Source organism: Podarcis tiliguerta (genome assembly GCF_965153285.1).
Source record: "Podarcis tiliguerta genome assembly, chromosome: 3".
Taxonomy (NCBI): Eukaryota; Metazoa; Chordata; class Lepidosauria; order Squamata; family Lacertidae; genus Podarcis; species Podarcis tiliguerta.
The window spans coordinates 99,864,747-99,884,870 of NC_139536.1; the positions used below are offsets into that span (position 1 = coordinate 99,864,747).

General features: G+C 43.0%; 1 protein-coding gene across 2 annotated transcripts in view; it reads left to right on the plus strand.

The window, feature by feature from the left end:
- The window catches only part of LDAH (lipid droplet associated hydrolase), an 89,871-nt gene extending 80,904 nt beyond the window's left edge, over positions 1-8,967 (plus strand). The window contains exon 7 of one of the 2 annotated variants that reach the window (XM_083431789.1): positions 7,343-8,706. In XM_083431789.1, the coding sequence (XP_083287915.1) occupies positions 7,343-7,534 (192 nt within the window). In that variant the 3' untranslated portion in view covers positions 7,535-8,706. Of the gene's footprint in view, positions 1-7,342 lie in introns of both variants that reach the window. The other variant, XM_083431788.1, reaches the window with a different exon arrangement.
- Positions 8,968-20,124: the final 11,157 nt, after the last annotated feature.

Genomic DNA, 20,124 nt, shown 5'->3' on the forward strand with positions numbered 1-20,124 from the left:
TCCTACTCCATAATAATAACAATATTAATTTTCATTATTTATACCCCGCCTGTCTGACTGGGTTGCCCCAGCCACTCTGGGTGGCTTCAACATATATAAAAACATAATAAAACATTAAACATTAAAAAACGTCCCTATACAGGGCTGGCTTCAGATGACTTCTAAGGGTTGTATCTCCTGGGCTCAGGGGTTACTTAACTCCATATGCCCTCCCAACATTTCTCAGATAAAAATAGGGACGTCCTAAGGAAAAGCGGGATGCGGGTGGCACTGTGGGTTAAACCGCAAAGCCTAGGACTTGCCGATCGGAAGGTCGGCGGTTTGAATCCCCGCAACGGGGTGAGCATGGTCCCTGCTCCTGCCAACCTAGCAGTTTGAAAGCATGTCAAAGTGCAAGTAGATAAATAGGTACCGCTCCAGCGGCTCCCTCGGCCAATAAAGCGAGATGAGCTCTGCAACCCCAGAGTCGGCCACGACTGGACCTAATGGTCAGGGGTCCCTTTCCCTTTACCTTAAGGAAAAGCGGGACATTCCGGGATCAAATTAGAATTATTTGAATAGCACATTTCTTTGGTGCTACGTTGCGATCAACAGCCCAATCAGAATTTGCAAGAGAACAGAATGTTCCTTTTTCATGGGGCTGATATGCTATGCATATACACTGACATTTGCCTGATACGAGCCGGTTAACAATTGTTCTACTTCATGGGTAGGCAAACTAAGGCCCAGGGGCTGGATCCGGCCCAATCACTTTCTAAATCCGGCCCGTGGACGGTCCGGGAATCAGCGTGTTTTTACATGAGTAGGGTGTGTCCTTTTATTTAAAATGCATCTCTGGGTTATTTGTGGGGCATAGGAATTCGTTCATTTTTTTTTCTTTTCAAAATATAATCCAGCCCCCCACAAAGTCTGAGGGACAGTGGACCGGCCCCCTGCTGAAAAAGTTTGCTGACCCCCGTCTACTTTGTCAATGATACATTCACCTCAGAATATCTCTATGCAAGATGTGCGAGCCAGTTTGACCTTGGCGCCATTCACCTTTTGCTCATTATAGTTGTAAAATATGCTTACTTTCCTTTCTGAATTTAAGGCTATGGCAGGCAGCAAGTGCCTCGCAGGTGCTTCTGTCTATTTCCATCTGTTTTCCTTGACTACGTCAACCTGAGCAATGCTTTTGCACCTGGAGGCCTACTTTGAAAACCTGTGTTTTATTTGTTCCTCTGTGTCATTGCACTTTTAAAGTGGTGTGCTCTATTCAGGGAATTTTTTTTTTATTTTTAATTTTTTTAATTGAGGCAAAGTTATAGAAAGCTGGCAGGACCAGGACAGAGTAGAAGCAATCGTGGAGTTAAATACCTCCTCCTCTTCCTTCTCCTCCTCCTCCTCCTCTTCTTCTTCTTCTTCTCTCCACCCCACACTCTCAACTTTCCCCCCCTAATTCTTCCTTCTAATAATTTCTGGGAATGTGAAAATTAGGGGAGAAATGTGAGCTGGCACAGACTTCAACCTGAAGTGTACTGACGTTAAAAGTAGGGCTTGACTAATAAAGGGTTGGAAGCCGACGAGAACAGGAACTGGAGCCCAAGTTGTGATAGAGTTGGCAAGTTGTCACTTTGAGAAATTTATGCTGCTTAGTAGTCAGTGTGATCATAAGTGTAAAGCCAATCTTAACACCTGACGGTGCCAGCTGCTGGGGAAGAGAAAAGTTATTTCTGGATCCCATTTGCATGTTGTGTGTTGAAGGAGGTGAGAGAAAAGAGACACTAAATTATTCCTGCCTTTTCAAGCCCAGTTTTGCAGCATAATTAGTAGGAGTCGAGGAGGGAGTAAGAGAAAATATGGGCCTTTTCGGAGCTGGGCGTCTCAGGTGCAGCAAATGCGGACAGGTAAGGGGGCTGGAGGCATTTTAGCAGAAGTCGGTCACTAGGTTTTAAACCTTCCGCTTCAAATGTTGAATGGAAAGGAAGAGTCGCTGCCCTGTTTCTGGTGCAAAAGTAGACCATTTAAAGTCCAAGTGTTGATCCCACCTCTCAGAGATCCCGAAACAAATAATGTGGGGCAGTGTTGGCTGTTTCACATGCTTGAGAATATTTCGTGCCCTTAGTAACTGGGGGTCCTGTCCGCACCATAGGCAGCAGTGCACATCCCACAAGGCATAGAAAATAACATGACAAATGAGCATTATCATCATCATTTACCTGCCCTTCACTCTAAGGTCCCAGATTACAGCATTAAAACACTATACAGTGGTACCTCAGGTTACATACGCTTTAGGTTACGTACACTTCAGGTTGCAGACTCCTCTAACCCAGAAATAGTGCTTCAGGTTAAGAACTTTGCTTCAGGATGAGAACAGAAATCGTGCTCCAGTGGCGCGGCGGCAGCAGGAGGCCCCATTAGCTAAAGTGGTGCTTCACGTTAAGAACAGTTTCAGGTTAAGAACGGAGCTCCGGAACGAATTAAGTACTTAACCCGAGGTATCACTGTATTTAAAACTGATTAAAACAACTTTATTATTTCTTTGTTTGTTTCATTTGTATACCACTTAGGGTGGTTCACAACATAAAAGCACAAAAATAAGCTGGTTCCTAAAAAATATCCTCCTCAAAGCCAAGGTAAAGAGGGGCACCTTCAGCCAGCTTGCTGTGCTTCGAACGTACACAGTTGTGTTGCTCTCACATACAAAAATGTGTCCGTGATGATGGCAAGTGTATATGAATACACATTGTTGTGTATACACGGTGTTAGGTACCCCTCCAGCCGTGCACATAGGATCCCTAACTAGCCCGCAAGAGACGTCTGCATTTACAGGTGTGAGTTTTTACCTGGTTTGGGCAAATTCAGTGTTTCGAGTATTATTGCATCATGGTTTTGTAATGTAAACATCCTCTCCTGGTTCAGAATGGAATGCAGTTGGCTTCGTGCACACAGCTATAGGCTTCGGGTTTCTTCCTTTTTGGAAGAAAGCACCTTCCCCCATCACCACCTCACCACAAAGAATTTGAAGGAACCTGATCAATGGTCTCCAATGTAACTCCGAAGTAGAACTCATGCTGAGTATGCAGGCACTTGCGGGTTCGATCTCTGCCATCTTCAGGTAATAGACGGCAAAAGATCCCTGCCTGGAACTCTGGAGCTCCCAACAGAGTATTAAAAACACGATAAAACATCCAACTTCCCTAAACAGGGTTGCCTTCAAATGTCTTCTAAAAGTCAGATAGTTGTTTATTTCCTCACATCTGATGGGAGGGCGTTCCACAGGGCAGGCGCCACTACCGAGAAGGCCCTCTGCCTGGTTCCCTGTAGCCTCACTTTTCTCAGTGAGGGAACTGCCAGAAGGCCCTCGGAGCTGGACCTCAGCGTCTGGGCTGGACTATGGGGGTGGAGACGTTCCTTCAGGTATACTGGGCCGAGGCCAATTGTATTGAGTCAATATAAGGTAGCTTCTGACATTCCCTGTTGGAAGTGAGAAGGTAAATCCTCGCTGCATGTGTAGAAGTCCTTTACGTTCACGTTCAGCCTGGCTGTGAAACCCAAGATAATTGTTGCCGGACAGTATAGAAAATACTGAGTTATATGGAGCAATGGTCTGATTCAGTATAAGGCAGCTTCCCGGGTTTTCTAAGCAACTGAGAGGTTCTTCTCAATCACGAGGGCTTTCATAAATCCATTTTGCAATGCAAAAACGTATTATCTATTTATTTGTGTATTTCTTAAATTTATATACCACCCTTTAAGGATCTCAGCCAAAATGCCTTTGAAGAAGCCTCCCTCCCTCTCCCTCTCTCTCTCTCTCTCTCTCTCTCTCTCTCTCTCTCTCATTTCCTTCAAATTAACGTCACTCAGCTTTTTTAAAGCACGGGCTCATTTTGTTTAAACCAGCTTGAAGAAAATTGCAAACCAAAGCAGCCAAAACCAACCTTGAGCTGGTTTTATTGAAACAGCTGGCCTGGTGTTGCCCAGTTTTCTTGACCCAGTGTCCAAAGCTGTCCATAGCAGTTTAATAGTTATTGCCCTTGAAAGGTTCACAATCTGGAAGGGAGCAGTACGGAAGACACCACAGATGCGGTCTCTCTGCCCACAGCCAGAGTAAATCACTTGCCTCCAGTTGTGGAAAATCTTTCAAATACGCCGCATGAATAGGCCTGAAATGCTCTCAGCAGCCAGGAACACCTTTTATTTTGGCAGCCCTCGTATGCTTTTTGGACTGAGTTCTGCTGAAGTTCAGAATGGAAGTTAGGAAAGCTGCACATGAGGGTTTTGTCGCGCATAGCATTTAAGCATGTGCTCTGGCACATGCGGCAGTATCCGAAATTTCTGCACCACATGCTCAAATTAGTCCTTCTGTGACATACACAAGATTTGAAAAGCAGCATTGGAAGACAAGGGTAGGCAGAAATCGAGCTCTTGGGAAATGGAAGAAAGTGGCTATTGTTGAGTTACCCAAAAAGAGAAGAAGTTCTGGTTTTTATGTTTCTTGTAATTTCTTTTTTAATGTTGTGGTTTAAATGGGTGCGACCACCTAGGGACCTTAGGCTGAAGGGCAAGTGATAAAGCAAAGTAATAATTATTCCCAGTCCTGCACTCTCTTCTTGCAGTGGCCAACCAGATTCCAACAGAATCTGAGGTTCCAAGCAGAAAGTATGTCCCAAGCTTGGAAATGTTGGGTGCAAAAAAAAAAAAAAAAAACCTTCTTTCCATACCACAGTTTCTACCCCCAGCTACTTGTCATATTTTGAAAACCTTCTTCTTCTTCTTCTTCTTCTTCTTCTTCTTCTTCTTCTTCTTCTTCTTCTTCTTCTTCATCTTTGGCAGTCCCTCGTAGCCGAGTAAGATGGTCTTCCAAAAGTGAGTCTGTAAGGGAATGTGAAGACCAATTCTTGTTCCACACGCCCTTCCACAGTGGGGTCTTAGGTTTCCAGGTGGGAGTTGATCACAACGAGGATTTGCCAAGCGTGCCTCCCTCTTAGCACATTTCTCCCTTTCGTCCTGAATTCAAGCGTCTTCAAAGCCCATGACACCTTTGGTAAAGGCTGTTGTCCAATTGGTGCACTCACAGGCCAGTGTTTCCCAGTTGTCAGTGTTTATACTACATTTTTTTAGATTTGCCTTGAGTCTTTGAACCTCTTTGGTTGACCACCAGCATTACGCTTTCCATTTTTAAGTTCGGAGTAGAGTAGTTGCTTTGGAAGACGATAATCGGGCATCTGCACAACATGACCAGTCCAACGAAGTTGATGTTGAAGAAACCATGGCTTCAACACTGGTGATCTTTGCTTCTTCCAGTACACTGGCATTAGTTCACCTGCCTTCCCAGGTGATGTGTAAAAATTTTCAGAGACACCATTGATGGAATCTTTCAAGGAGTTGGAGACCACCCAGTAACAGGAGCCAAGTAATCTAGTTGTCATGAGGCTTCATGTCTGAATCAAGGACACTTAATTCTTAGGACTATGCTTGCCGTACGTTTAAACGGTTACTTTCTTTTTCCACCTTGGATCTGTGGCAGACAGAATTATTTTGTCAGTAACTTGCACTTTCTCAAGCTGTCATAACTGTAGTGCCAGTCAGAATGAACTGCAGGAAATCTTCATTATTTTCTTAGAAACTCTTTAATCTAAACATCCTGTTGATAGCAATCTCTGATTCCTATGGTGTTTTCACAGCATCTGCCATCATTGTGTATATCTGAATCCTCATGCCATGTTTTATGGACATTGCATTTGATAACGTGACCCAACGCCAAAAAGTGGGGGAGCATTGAAATTGCGCTCTGGCAAAAAGAAAATAGATGGGAATAACTGGAATACAACAAGGTCCAAATTAAAAGCAATTTTCTGCTAGCTAATCTTTATCAATGGCACTGAGGCGTGAACTGCTGTACAGACTGAAAATATGTCTGGCTATTCTTATTATTCTTATAGTGAATTATGTATCCACATGGCTGGGTTTGTAGAGCTATTTACATACTTTCATGATCTACATAGCAATCTAAACCCAAGATCCGTCAGGATAGGCAGATCTAAATCGGTCCCAGGTAAGCCAGGGCTCAGTCAGTTTAGTTTAGTTTTCCTTGTTTCCTTGTTTTCAATCCTGTTTTTTATTCTGTGAACCACAACTGGCATCTTATGATGAAGGGTGGTATATAAATCTTAATAAAGAATTAAATAAAAATAAAATAAGTCAGGACCACACTCCCACATCCTAGCTAAGATGAGGCTCAGCCAGAACTTTAGCTGGTGAAATTTATGCTACTCGATAAGTCCCCAGAAAGGTGCAGGATTGGGCAAGGAAAGACTTGCACCTATTCCAAACCTCTTTTAGCTCAGTCACATGATCTGGCAACTTGGCGTGACTTAACACCAGCAGAAAAGGGTGGTTTAAGTCAAACTCTCTTTTAAATGTTTGCATTCCCTCTGTTAGGGTTAGGCCAGCTCAGGCAGCAGTGGCAGTAACTGAGCAGAGTTTATAATAGGGGTGACTTCCACTCAGTGGCATAGCAAGGGTTGCCAGTGTCAGGGGCCACACGTTTTCAATGGAGCCCAGCAACGGAAGCAAACAGCTGTACTGAGGCAGCATCGGGTGGTGAAATTTTGCTCCCCCTAACAATTTTGCACCCAGGGCAACCTTCTGATCGGCAAGTCCTAGGCTCTGTGGTTTAACCCACAGTGCCACCCATGTCCCTCAATGAGTCATAGAATCATAGAATTGTAGAGTTGGAAGGGACCATGAGGACCTCTACCATTGCAATACAGTGGTTACGTACTTAATTCGTTCTGGAGGTGCGTTCTTAACCTGGAACTGTTCTTAACCTGAAGCACCACTTTAGCTAATGGGGCCTCCCTCTGCTGCCGCACCGCTGCACAATTTCTGTTCTCATCCTGAAGCAAAGTTCTTAACCCGAGGTACTGTTTTTGGGTTAGCAGAGTCTGTAACCTGAACCGTATGTAACCCAAGGTACCACTGTACAATGCAAGTGTGGCGCTCAAAACTGAAGTGTGGCGCTCAAATTGGAGCATCTTTGGCTTCTAAAAAAAGTTCGCAAACCGGAACTCTTACTTCCAGGTTTTCAGTGTTCGGGTTCCAAGTTGTTTGAGTACCAAGGCATTTGAGAACCAAGGTACCACAGTACAGGCATCTTTTGCCCAACGTTGGGCTTGAACCCACAGTCCTGAGATTGAGAATCTTGTGCTCTACCAACTGAGCCATCCCAGGGTGCCAAATTTCCATTTCCCATCTTACACTTAGGTCGATCTCTGTCTTTTCTTCTGATATATTTCCTTGGTTTGTGTGTGGGGTTTGTTTGTTTTTTCGCCTATCCTATCTCTGTTTTGTTTTTCAGCTGACTTTTTACTATGGAACTACAGACGGCTGGTGTCCCCTGCAATACTATGAAGAGATGAAGAGGGATTTCCCGGATGGAGACATCCGATTGTGCGAGAAAGGATTACGACATGCTTTCGTCATTGGTTCCAGTGAGGAGATGGCTGAAATGGTTGCAGACTGGGTGCGAGATGATCTGGCTAGGCTGTAAACAGGGGTGAAGCAAGTAGCAACAGGGCGGGAAGTATTTTAACTGTTTTATGGGTGTATGATTATACTTGAAAATGTTTGTTCATCATTACGTTTCTACGTTGCAGCTGGTTTCCTCTAAAGGATGTGCCACAAAGGAACTTTGTGGCCCGAAAGATAGTCCCATTGACCCTCTGAATCCCAAAGGAGTGGCTGTAAGTGCCTCGAATGGATTTTGTCAAATGCAAAACAATACCGTAAACAAGAGTATGCTACCGGCCTTGGCTCACGAAACTAGCATGAGATAAATCACTGCTACCAGTTGGGAGCAATCCCCTAGGTGAAAGGAGTGGTTGAGGTTGAGGTTGAGGTTGAGTTTCAGACATGCATATGTGTTGTTGTTTTCCCCCAACCTCAGGAGACTTGAGTGAGAAGGTCAAGGCAGGTCAGGCATCACAAACAGAGCTTTCATATCCCTTCAAATGCAATACTGTGAATGTATATGTTCAGGGGCAAATCACTGTGAATCTGCCCTAAGATCAGAATGTTAAAATACTTCAGTATGGTGCAGCAAAATCCTGATAAAGCTCATCATTTGCTGGCCACAGCACCAAGCTCTAAATTCCTTTTTATCTCACTTTTTAAAAAAAATGTTCTCAAAGAATGCCAGGGAGATTATTTTTTGTGCATATACTTCCTTGAAAAGTTTTTTGTATAAAATTTTAAAAGAGGCATCGAGGAAAAAATTTAATACATGAATATCTGAAACAGTTCTGAGTACATATAAGCCGCAAATTACTGGGTGGTTGTTGCTTTTTTTCAGTCTGCTAATTCCATTCCAAACTCTTTCCTATCAATTCCACTTTTTAAAATATTCAGTTTTCAGGAGACCCAAGAAAGAAAATTAACTGGGTGAGAGAATAAGCCTTCTAAACTGCCCTCAGTTCTTAAGGGCCTCTTTTCTTTCAGCATGTGAGATAAGAAACCTGTTTCTGGACCATAATACTTGGGACTGCAGTAGCAAACTCACATGATGTGTTGAATGCTCCTCCATACAAAAATGTGGCCTTGCAAATAAAAACCTAGCCATCAGGGGTTTTTTAACCTAGTTTATTGTTTCTCCCCTTATCTGCTAGTGTTCCAAATGCAGGGTGGGAATTGTTAAATAATAATAATAATAATAATAATAATAATAATAATAATAATATGAAGGAGGTCTACTGACAGTTTCATTAACAGGTTCCTACTTGGCTGGGGCAAGCAAGCTGAAAAATTAAGAATGCTGAGTAGCTTTTTCTCAAACCAGAATGTGGTTTTCTATACCTTCCAGATCACTTCTTCCCAGTCTCAAAAAGCTGGCATTGACCAGTTGCCACCTGACATTGTATACCATTGCTCATTCATTTGGGGAAGAATAATAGAATGAGTGCTTTTTTTCTGGAGGGACACAGGGGTACGCATTTTGTGAATCTTTGTACTTTTGTCCATTTTGTTTTCCCCGCTTTGAACGATAAAATGGTGATTTTCTTGAGTCAAAATGAGAGTACCCCTAAACTTTTTTTAAAAGAAAAAAAGCACTGCATAGAATCATAGAGTCATAGATTCGTAGAGCTGGAAGGGACTCAAAGGTCATCTAGTTCAACCCCCTGCAATGCAGGAATCTAAGCTATAGCATCCATGACAGATGACCATCCAACCTCTGCTTAAAAACTTCCAAGGAAGGAGAGTCCACCACCTCCCGAGGGAGACCATTCCACTATCAAAAGAGCTCTTACTGTTAGAAAGTTTTTTCTGAAGTTTAGTTGGAATCTCCACTTTTTGTATCTTAAAGCCATTGGTTTGAGTCCTCCCCTCTGGAGCAGGAGAAAACAAGCTTGTTCCCTCTTCCATGTGACAGCCGTGGAGATAGTTGAAAATGGCTATAATATCTCCTCTCAGTCTCCTCTTTTCCAAGCTAAACATGTGCAGCTCCTTCAACCATTCCTCATAAGGCTTGACATCTGGATCCTAGGGCATCTTAGTTGCCCTCCTCTATACTCATTCCAGTAGTCAGTGGTTTATCTCTGGAATTCATTGTGACTCTAAAAATAGACCCTAAAAATGTAGTTACCCAAGTATAACAATACACACACACCAAACACCTTAAAACCTTGTATTAGTATTTGCAATAGCCAAGATGCTCTTGTTAAAAATCTGAGAATGGAAATAATTTTGGACATCATAAATAGGAATTTTGAGAAAAATCATTGTTGCTTAAGACCGAATATTTTGAAATGGTTGCCAGCAGCGGCACTCAAAATGGCGGGCAGTGACATCACAAGCCCAAAATCCTGTGTGGAAGAAAGGAGAAATCTCTGTAGGCACACACAGCGATTCGACCCGTGACCATTCATCTTATGCCCCATTTCCAGCTATTGTTGTGCCACTTCACAACGGTGTGAGAGGGCCCAGTGATGCGGCACTAGTCAAGTGTCAACAATACTGAACTAAATGGTCTGACTTCATGTACAAGCGTCAGGAAGAGGATTAAGGGGGTTCCTTGTCCCTTCGTACCGGTGCTGGAATATTTATGATGATAACTTGCACCCGTGCTTCACGGGGACATAATGTTGGACCAGGTGATATGCTTGCTGTCTTATATGTTCTGATTCATCTCTGTAAATATTGTTGCTTGTGCAGATAAGAAGGCTGTTGGTCTATTTCAGGAGTAGGCAACCTAAGGCCCGGGGGCCGGATGCTGCCCAATCGCCTTCTCAATCCAGCCTGCGGATGCAGTGGCGTAGCGTGGGTTGTCAGCACCCGGGGCAAGGCAAGTAATTTGCACCCCCTAACCCGTGGATTTGCGCCCCCTAACCCTAACCCCCAGATGTTGCGCCTGGTGCGGCCGGCCCCCCCTGCACCCCCCATGCTACGCCACTGTGCGGACGGTCCCAGAATCAGCGTGTTTTTACATGAGTAGAATTTAAAATGCATCTCTGGGTTATTTATGGTGCATAGGAATCCGTTCATTTCACCCCAAAAAATATAGTCCAGCCCCCCCACAATGTCTGAGGGACAGTGGACCGGCCCACAACCGAAAAAGATTGCTGACCCCTGGTCTATTTCAGCAAAATCTGTTGCTCGAAAAGAAAACCTACTGACTAATATTTTGTTTTAATTTGAAGGAGGGCTTTTTGGAATTTAAGCGTGTTGTTCTTCAGTGTAGGAATTGACATTTACACAGCTGCGTGCATTCCTACAATATTTCTGTGTGTCAGATGTAGTCGGCAGAGAAATATTTGTGTGTTCATAGTAACAGAGTTGCCTACCTAAAGCACCAGAAGAGGGAAATCCAGCCCTTAAAATGTTTCAACAATTAGTTAAAAACATCCTGCCTACGTAGATTATGATTCTGGTATATTGAAACAGGAAAATTTTGTCCTTTTGCAACATTAGCCAAGAAAGCCTTATTCAAGTATGTGGTGGTTCTGCATTTTTGCTACAATCCCATCATCTCAGTGAACTTAACTTGGAATAATTGCAGGATTTTAGCTATAATCCTCTACATCTAGATTTCCAACAAATTTAATCATAGGAGTACTTCTGTTTTCTTGACATGAAGCACAGTATAATGGCGTGCTTACTGTGGGTAGGCTTATTGAATCAAGTTACACGCATTGGATTGTTCATAGATTTAAGCCTGCTTTGCAAATTATACACAAGAAATGCTAAATCTTTGGTGCATTTTTCACCCTTTGGAGTTGTCATTCATCAACAGTCCACCCTGTGTCCTATTCAGTGGTTTTTTTCTGGAGGGACGCAGGGGGACACATACTCCTTCAGCAAACTTTTTCAGCAGGGGGCCAGTCCACTGTCCCTCATACCTTGTGGAGGGCTAGACTATATTTTGAAAAAAGAACGAATTCCTATGCCCCACAATTAACCGAGAGATGCGTTTTAAATAAAAACACACATTCTACTTATGTAAAAACACCAGGCAGGCCCCTCAAATAACCCAGAGATGCAATTTTTTAAAAAGGACTCATTCCACTCATGTAAAAACATGCTGATTCCCGGACCATCTGCAGGCCCGATTGAGAAGGCTTGTTTGTTTATTATTAAATTTGTGAGGTCCATGCCTTTACACAAAATACCATAAAACATTGTTAAAAGATAACAATAAGATTATAAAAGTAAGCTAAAATTCATGCCATGCTATCCCAGCAAGGAGACTACCCAAAAACCCCCACCATTCAGGAAAGAAGATACAGCAACAGGTTAGGAAAACAATGGGAGGGACCTCACCGTTTCGTCCAGGAACCGTACCCTAGTTTTCATAGCCTTCACCACAAAGACCGCTACCACGTGAGAAATCCGTGGATCAGCGTCCACCAGTAAAAACTTTACTTGGTCCTCAGAGTTGACTATTGATTTGGGAATAGTTTGTAACATCGCATCCCTGAAGGCCGAATAGATGGGACAATACAACATGTAATGTGTGAGATCCTCTTGGGTTCTCATATGACAAAGACATATACGTTGCTCTGCTGGGATTTTTGCATATCTGCCTGTCAGGTAGGCCGTAGGAATGGTTTGAAAACGGGCCATGGTGGAGGCTCTCCGAAGGGTGGGATTGGTGATATTCGCCAAATAATTGGCACAGGTTTTGACTGTTTTCAGTCGGGGAAGCCAGTGGGAGGACCCTGGGTTCTGAATTTTTGTGATATCCAACAGAGCGTCTCTCTCCAGGATCCATTCCCGAACTTTGTCTGGGCTCCACAGTTTGAGGGTGTTAAACTCCGGTAGGGTGTATCTAACCAGGATCTCAGATAGGTTTTGACGCCAAGTGGTATTCTTTTGAAGAGATACAAAGGCTTGTTTGGCCAATAAGGTGTTTGTGGTATTTGCAAGTTTGATGTAAAATCGTAGGAATCTTAAGTGGGCCCTGGCAGACACAGAGGGTAATCCAACCTCCACCCTCAAGAGAGCTGCTGGGGTTCCTTGAGGAAGGCCTAGAATCCTCTTGAGATAATAATTTTGAAAAATTTCAAGCCGTTCTAGCAGCTTCTGATTCCATCCCCAGAGTTCTACTCCGTATAGCATCTGGGGAATCACTTTTCCTACAAAAGCTTTTAGTGCCGGGATCACCAATTGCCCTCCCCTCAAATAAAAAAAGCTGAGCAGGGCACCGATTGTCCTACGTGTTAGGAGGGCTACAGTCTTGAAGTGGGCAAGCCAGCTAGATGTAGCTTGGAAAGTGATACCAAGATATTTAAAAGAAAGTCTCTGTTCGATTACGTGTTCATCTAAAGACCATCTGAATGTCTGGCGAGCTCTAGTAAACACCACAATTTTTGTTTTGTCATAATTTATCTTTAGAGAGTTTTGGGCACAATAAGCTGCGAGCCCCTCCAGCATGCTGTGTAGGCCCCTTCGAGTAAGTGCCATGACAGCCATGTCATCAGCATATAGCAATATATTCAGATGTTTGCCTTCCAGGGCGGGAGCTGCTAACTTATACTTTGCCATATGTTGAACAATGTCATTTATATAGAAATTAAAGAGGAACGGCGCTAACAAACAACCCTGTTTTACCCCTTTCCCCAGTGGCAGTGGGTCAGTATAGTTGCCTGACATCCCGGTTCTGATTTTAACTGTGGTGTCTGAATGTAACTCTCTAAGTATATTAAGAAGTCGTCTATCAATATCCGTCTCATATAGTTTTTGCCATAATTTGTCCCTACAGATTGAGTCAAAAGCAGATGTAAGATCTACAAAAGCCACAAAAAGTTTGCTCTTGTGTACCTTTGTATACTTATCTATCATTGTCTGTAGTACCAAGCAATGGCCTGTTGTACTATGGCCCTTTCTAAACCCTGCCTGCTCCGGATTAAGCAAGTTAGAGTGGTCAGCCCAGTCAACCAGTTTATTTAGCAGGTAACGAGTGTAAAGTTTATACACAATGTCCAGAAGGCTTATGGGGCGATAGTTTGAGGGGTCTTGGGGGTCTCCCTTCTTATAGATGGGGGCTACCAGGCTCAGTTTCCAGTTTTCTGGGATTTTGCATGTATCATTTATTACCGTGAAAAATTGGGCCAAGAAAGCAGCCCACCACTGGGCATTTAATGTAAACACCTCAGGAGGAATCATATCTTCACCAGGAGCTTTGCCATTTTTGAGTGTTTTAATTAGCTGTAAACATTCTAATTCGGTAACAGGATCCCAGCCCATTAATAGATCATTTTTAAAAGAAGGGAACTGGCTCGGTTTAGCAATGTTTGGAGCTGTATATAGCCGGGAGAAATGTTGGTACCATAAGTTGGGTGAAATACTGTTGATTATAGTTTTCCCTTTGGGTGAAACTCCCTGAGCAATAATTTCCCAGAATTTTTTGTCGTCCCGCAATTTGATCGCTTTGTCAAGTGCCTCCCATTGTTCCTTTCTGTATAGGAATTTCTTGAGTTTTAGAGTGTTTTTATAATGAGAGCGCCACCTGTGCAGGTTTTCTATTGAGGACAGGGTCCCTTCCTGTTTTACTTTATTTTGTAATTTCCTAAGCAAAGATCTTAGATTCCTACAGTCTTTGTCGAACCAGGCCCTCGAGTTGTTTAGTTGTTTGGGAGGATTGGAGCTCGTAAGTAGTGGGAAGAGCGACTCTGAGACCTGCTGAAATATTGAAAAGGGATCAGAATTAGATAAAATACACTGGTCTCTCAAGGCTAGTAAGTCTGATGAATGCAGGTGTTGTTTGATTTTAAAATCCAGGTCGCTGTTCCATTTACGTCTACGAAGGGCCAGAGTTGGAGGTGGGTCTGCACAGTGATTGCGGTATTGCGGGTCCTCCAAACCACGGGGAATTAGTGAAATTGATATAGGAAGATGATCACTCTCAATTCTATTGAAAGTGCTGAAGCCCTGTGACCTCTCCAAGAGTTTTGGGGAGACCAGGATATAATCAATAACGCTCGCACCTCTAGGCCCAAGAAAAGAAAAGAAACCCCCTGACCTGTCCATATGGGTACCATGCAAATTATACAAATTATGTTTGAAGGCAGTCTCCATTAATGTAATGCCTGCCTTATTCAAGACCTTGTCGTCAGAGGACCAGGGAATAAACCAATCTGCCTCTGGCAGGAACTGAGATTTAGAACAGTACGTATTAATGTTATTTCCTATCCTAGCGTTGAAATCACCTGCCAGCAGGATATCCATGCCAGGGAGTTCTAGTTCAGCCTTCTCCAAACATAGCTCTAAATCTCCCCAGATTTGTAACGAATGGGGAGGGGTGCCTATGGGAGGGATATATAAATTAAAGCAGAGAAAATCTCCTCCTTCCCTGCTAGAAACAAGTAAGATTTGTAAATTGTTACTTTTCACCCACTGCTGTTGCCGGGCCTTGCACTTTAGCTTAGTGGATATAAAAGTGACTAAACCACCACTAGGTCGGCCTCGGGTATTTGGTTTTATCGCGGGGGTAACAAAGGCTTCGTATCCCTGTAGAGAAGGGGCATGGAGATCTAAACACCACGTCTCCTGTAGACATATGATCTGAAATTTTGTAAGGAAATCCAGAAGGTCGACATCGCCCTGCTTAGATAGCCATCCCGCCACATTCCAAGATAGAATGTGGAAATAGGGTGATGGTGGAAATAGTGGCAGTCAATCTCTTTTCCGGTGGTTTGAGGCTCCTAAGTTAGGCTCCTCCTCTTTCTGCCCAGCTTGGTGGTTCCAGGTTTGAGGTCGCTGGACCCTAGGTAAGTGTGATGGCTTTAACCGAGGGGCCAGTTGGTTGATATGGCCCAGAGGATCTTCGATGGCATCATTACCGATATGATGTTCAGCTGGTTTTTGGAGAGCAAGGGTTTTGCCGACCCGTTTAGTCTGTACAGGTAGCAGGTCAGCAGCTGTATCTTGCGTCGGTACTGTTAGTGGGTCAAAAATTGACAAATGCTGTGGATCTTGGTTGCGTATTGGGCTTGGAATAATGGAAGCCTCCAGTTCCGGCATCGAGGCATATGAGGTCGAGAGCATTTCAGACTGGTCTTGCTTGGGTAGTCCAATGTCAAGCTCGTTGCACGTAGAGACCAAGGTACCAAGCGGGGGGTGTAGGAAATCAATTAAGTCATTTGCGGGCAGGCTTGCCACTCCCTGTGGGGTAATAGATTTGCCCTTATTTGGGGTCCCCGGCTCCATTCCCCTGTCTATTTGTTCTTTATGGCGCACAGGCCCAGCATCGTCACAGACAGCACCTGTCCTGGTGCGTAGTGGTGTACGGGTCAGGTTAGTGAATACCCTTGTGAAATAAATGTGCCATTTCCTTGTATGGTTTCTTAGTTTTAGAATCTTTGCAGCGAGATGGGCAGATCTAAAGTTAATAACCATACGTCTCATGTAAGGTCCAGAAGGCAGCCATGTGATGTCCGCGATATCTACGCGGCGAAGTGTCTGCCCCAGCAGTTGGGTCAGGGAATTTGTGACCGAGTGTTTATCCGCCCATTTATTATAGTTCAAGGGGTGGTTTCCCACCAGTACTGCAAGTTTGCTGATCTGGAGTTGCAAACTTAAGTTTTGTACTTGGTTGGGCAGGCATCTCACTTGTTTTTGTGCAAGGTTGGCCTGCACACTTGGGCAGGGGTGAGCAGAGTTTACAGTATTGTTAGGCTGAGGAAGTGAGGGGAGGCAGCAGAACAAGCCAAAAACTTTTTCAAGCTTCTTTTCGATCCCATCCAGCCTTTTATATAAGTTGGTGATGGTGTGTGTTATCAGCTCAGTCTGGCAAATTAGCAGTTCCAGTACCTCACGGTCCTTATTTAACTGGGCTGGTGGCTGGAATAATTCAGGTGAAGTTTTTTGCAGGGACTCAAGAGTCTGTTCCCTCTGTTCCTTCATACACAGGCTCGAGGCTAGTTGTGGGCCATCCACAATGCCGGCAGGCTCCTCATGAGTAGTACTGGGAGCAAGAGCCTCATAACTGTTTGCTGTAGGGAAATTTCTACAGATCTCATTTAGGTCATTGTCAGGCAAGAAGTCCCTGATATTTGTCTGTTTTTTGGCAGCACTCGTAGCTTCATTGGAGAGCTGCCTGCAGCGTTTCTTCCCTCTCATATCAGCAAGAAAATAGGGAGGGAATTTCTCAGAACTGCAGGTCAGGGCAGGTTGTGCTGTTAATGAGCCCTGCTCCCTTTAACAGTCTTTAGCTACCGCGTTTTCTTGGAAATTTATGAGAAAAGTAAAGATAATCTGATCCATAAAACCATAGACTTCTAAAATAAACGCCTTAAGGCATCTTAGAGCCCTTAGGACCCGTCAAGGCAGATAGTCAAAACAAAGCTTTACCGGGCGTGGAACAAGGCTGCCGTTCACGTCGCCATCTTCCTTGAATCGATTGAGAAGGCGATTGGGCCAGATCTGGCCCCCGGGCCTTAGTTTGCCTACCCATGCCCTAAACATTTTGTGAATCTTTGTGCTTTTGTCCAATTACTGTTTTTATTCTTCCTGATTTGAACTATAAAATGGTGGTTTTCTTGAGTCAAAATGAGAGTACCCCAAACATTTTTTTAGAAAAATAAGCACGGGTCCTATTTATTATTTATTATTTATTATTTTGAAGGCAATTTTCGTTATTATGGAAATTGTTTAATAGTGGTTTTGAAAGAACACATAGTACCCGGAGGGGGCTTTAGACATCAACTTCCCTAGCCACTTTTCCACAAATTCTGACTTTCGGAGAAACCGGTGAGATATCTCCTCTAGGTGACCAAGAAGCCATGTGATATGATGATGGAAGCTGGTATGGAAAGGGACCAGACCAATTCATGGAGGAATTTCTAAATCTCTACATCCAGAGGGAGTTTCCCAAGCGTGGTTTAGACCACAGCTCCACCCACATCCCAATGCAGAATATACGGAGCAAAAGGTAAAGGGATGTGGGTGGCACTGTGGTCTAAACCACTGAGCCTCCTGGGCTTGCCGATCAGAAGGTCGGCGGTTCGAATCCCTGTGACGGAGTGAGCTCCTGTTGCTCTGTCCCAGCTCCTGCCAACCTAGCAGATTAAAAGCATGCCAGTGCAAGTAAATAGGTACTGCTGTGGCAGGAAGGTAAACGGTGTTTCTGTGCACTCTGGTTTCTGTCACAGTGTTCAGTTGTGCCAGAAGCGGTTTAGTCATACTGGCCACATGACCCAGAAAGCTGTCTGTGGACAAACGCCAGCTCCCTCCGCCTGAAAGTGAGATGAGCGCCACAACCCCAGTCAGCTTTGACTAGACTTAAACGTCCAGGGGTCCTTAACCTTTACCTTTACCTATATGGAGCAAATAGCACGTGTGTAAGTGGAATGCTGGAGAGAAAATGCCATTGTTTTTGCTTTAAGGAAGTAATAATAATAATAATTTAATAATAAAATATAATAATATTATTATAATAATAAAATATAATAATAATAACATAAAATAATAACTAATAATAATAATAATAATAATAATAATAATAAATAATGGTTGGTGTTCAGTAGTAGCCTTATAATAAGACATGATAAATATCTAAGTTTGTCTGTTGGTTTCATGATTCGAGGAATGGGTTTCTCCATGTTGTATTTTGTACCAAAGTGCTTGCAAATACTCTTTCATGTTACTGTGAAGACTTAATAAATATTAACAGTTAAAAACAATAACTAATAAAAATGTTGCATAATTATAGAATGGCGGAGGTTCCTGGTTTTTTGTGCTTTTGTTTTTTTCATTCTGACTGGTGCATTCTAAAAAAGCCATCTGCAAAGTTATTCAGAATTGAAATGGTCACAGTCTGAGTAATAACACCTGAACATGCCTAATCTCAAAAAATAAACAGGCTCAGGCCAAGCCTGACTTGGGTGGGATAAAGGAAATCCCCATTAGACATCTTAATCTTAGATAGGAAACTAAAAATAGTTTGCTGGGTCACTGAATTGTTGAGTTGGAAGAGACCCTGAGGATCATCTGCCCCACACAGGGATTGAACCTGCAACCTTATAGCATCATCAGCACCATGCCCTAACCAACTGAGCTAACTTAGCATCTTCTGAAGTTCATTTGAAAAGTGCCCTCTGCTCATGCCATATCCTCTCTATCCTCTTCTGGTAAATGGTCTCCTGGGCTTTTATATTGGTTCAGAAACCTGTTTCAGCACAGGAGACAGTGGGATAAAAGTAGTTTGTGAATACACCTTGACCATCAATCAAAGCACCTTCAGTGGTTTTAAAACCACCTTTGCTCAATCCACTTTCCTTCCGGTATGTCATTGATGAGGAACCTGTGGTCCTCCAGATGCTTTTTTGGACTACAAATCCCATCAGCCTCAGACAACATGGCCAATGGACTGGGATTATGGGAGTGGTAGTCCAGCAATACCTGGAAGGTACTGGAGAAGTGGAGCAAGCATAAAGTGCCACCACTTATTTCACAGTAGGGAGGACTATGTAATCATATCGTATACCGTCCATTCCATAGATCTTGTTAGAATGGATCTTATTCTTTGTCCTTTCCTCCAAGCACATTTAGGGGACAGTATCTTCAGACTTTACACCTGGTCTAGTCTCATGTCTAAACTCCTGGATGTTCCATCATGACCTGTGCTATTTTTCTAGAAAAAGAGGTGCCTTGTTCTCTTATAATGTAAAAGGCTCCCACCTGAGATGTGCCAGAACTGAGTTCTGGCAAATTCCAGCTGGAAAAAAAAGCCCTCAGCATGACAGACACAAGTACAAAGAATTCACAGCTAAGCTGAGTGATACTTTGGGGGTCCTTTATGTGTAAAATGATTTGAAGAAAAAAAAATAGTGTCCTATCTCACAAAGTTGTTGGAAGGATAAGCCCAACCAGCACCACACACACACAAAAGTAGTTTGCACATGAAAAGTGCAGTAAACATGGATAAATATTAAGAGGATTCTATTGGGAAAACTTAGCAATCAGTAAAACAAATTGCATTTCTAGTTGGAAGAAAAATCAACTGCACTGCTTCAGGTAAAGGGGGGAATCAAAAAAGGCAAATGAAACACATATCAATAAAATATTTAATAAACTTATCTGTACAAAATATTTAAAAGGTTAATTAAGAGTATACAAGTTTGCTTATTTAACAAATATATACCACTATATATGTTCAAGAAAATATATATTGCTTGTTTACAGTTCATTTACAATCCAATATGTACAATCTATTTAAATTTTAGAATACATACACACAATGCATTTACACCATCACTTAACTTCTCTCTTCCATAGAACATTTCACACATTCAGACCCAAATAATTTTTTTTATCCAGAAAAAATAGGCTTTTTTTTTAAAATGAAAAGACACACATGGAAATACAGTAAACGATAGTTTCAACCAGAATGAAAAATAGGAAACAGGGAGAAAGAGAAAATTCTTTGTGGGTTTTCTACACATGAGAGAAGAAAGTGTATAAATTAAAAATGTGGAGCGGTGGGCGTGGAGCTCTCTTTTCTTGGTAAAATGGCAAGCAGTGTTTTTGTACTTTGGAGTGTGGTAAAAGCGTTTGCCTTAGCCAGTTGGAGAAATATGTTCTGACAACGATTCTCTAGGGGTCATTAAAAATATGGAGCAACGAGAATGCAGCTTGTTTCCGGCAGAA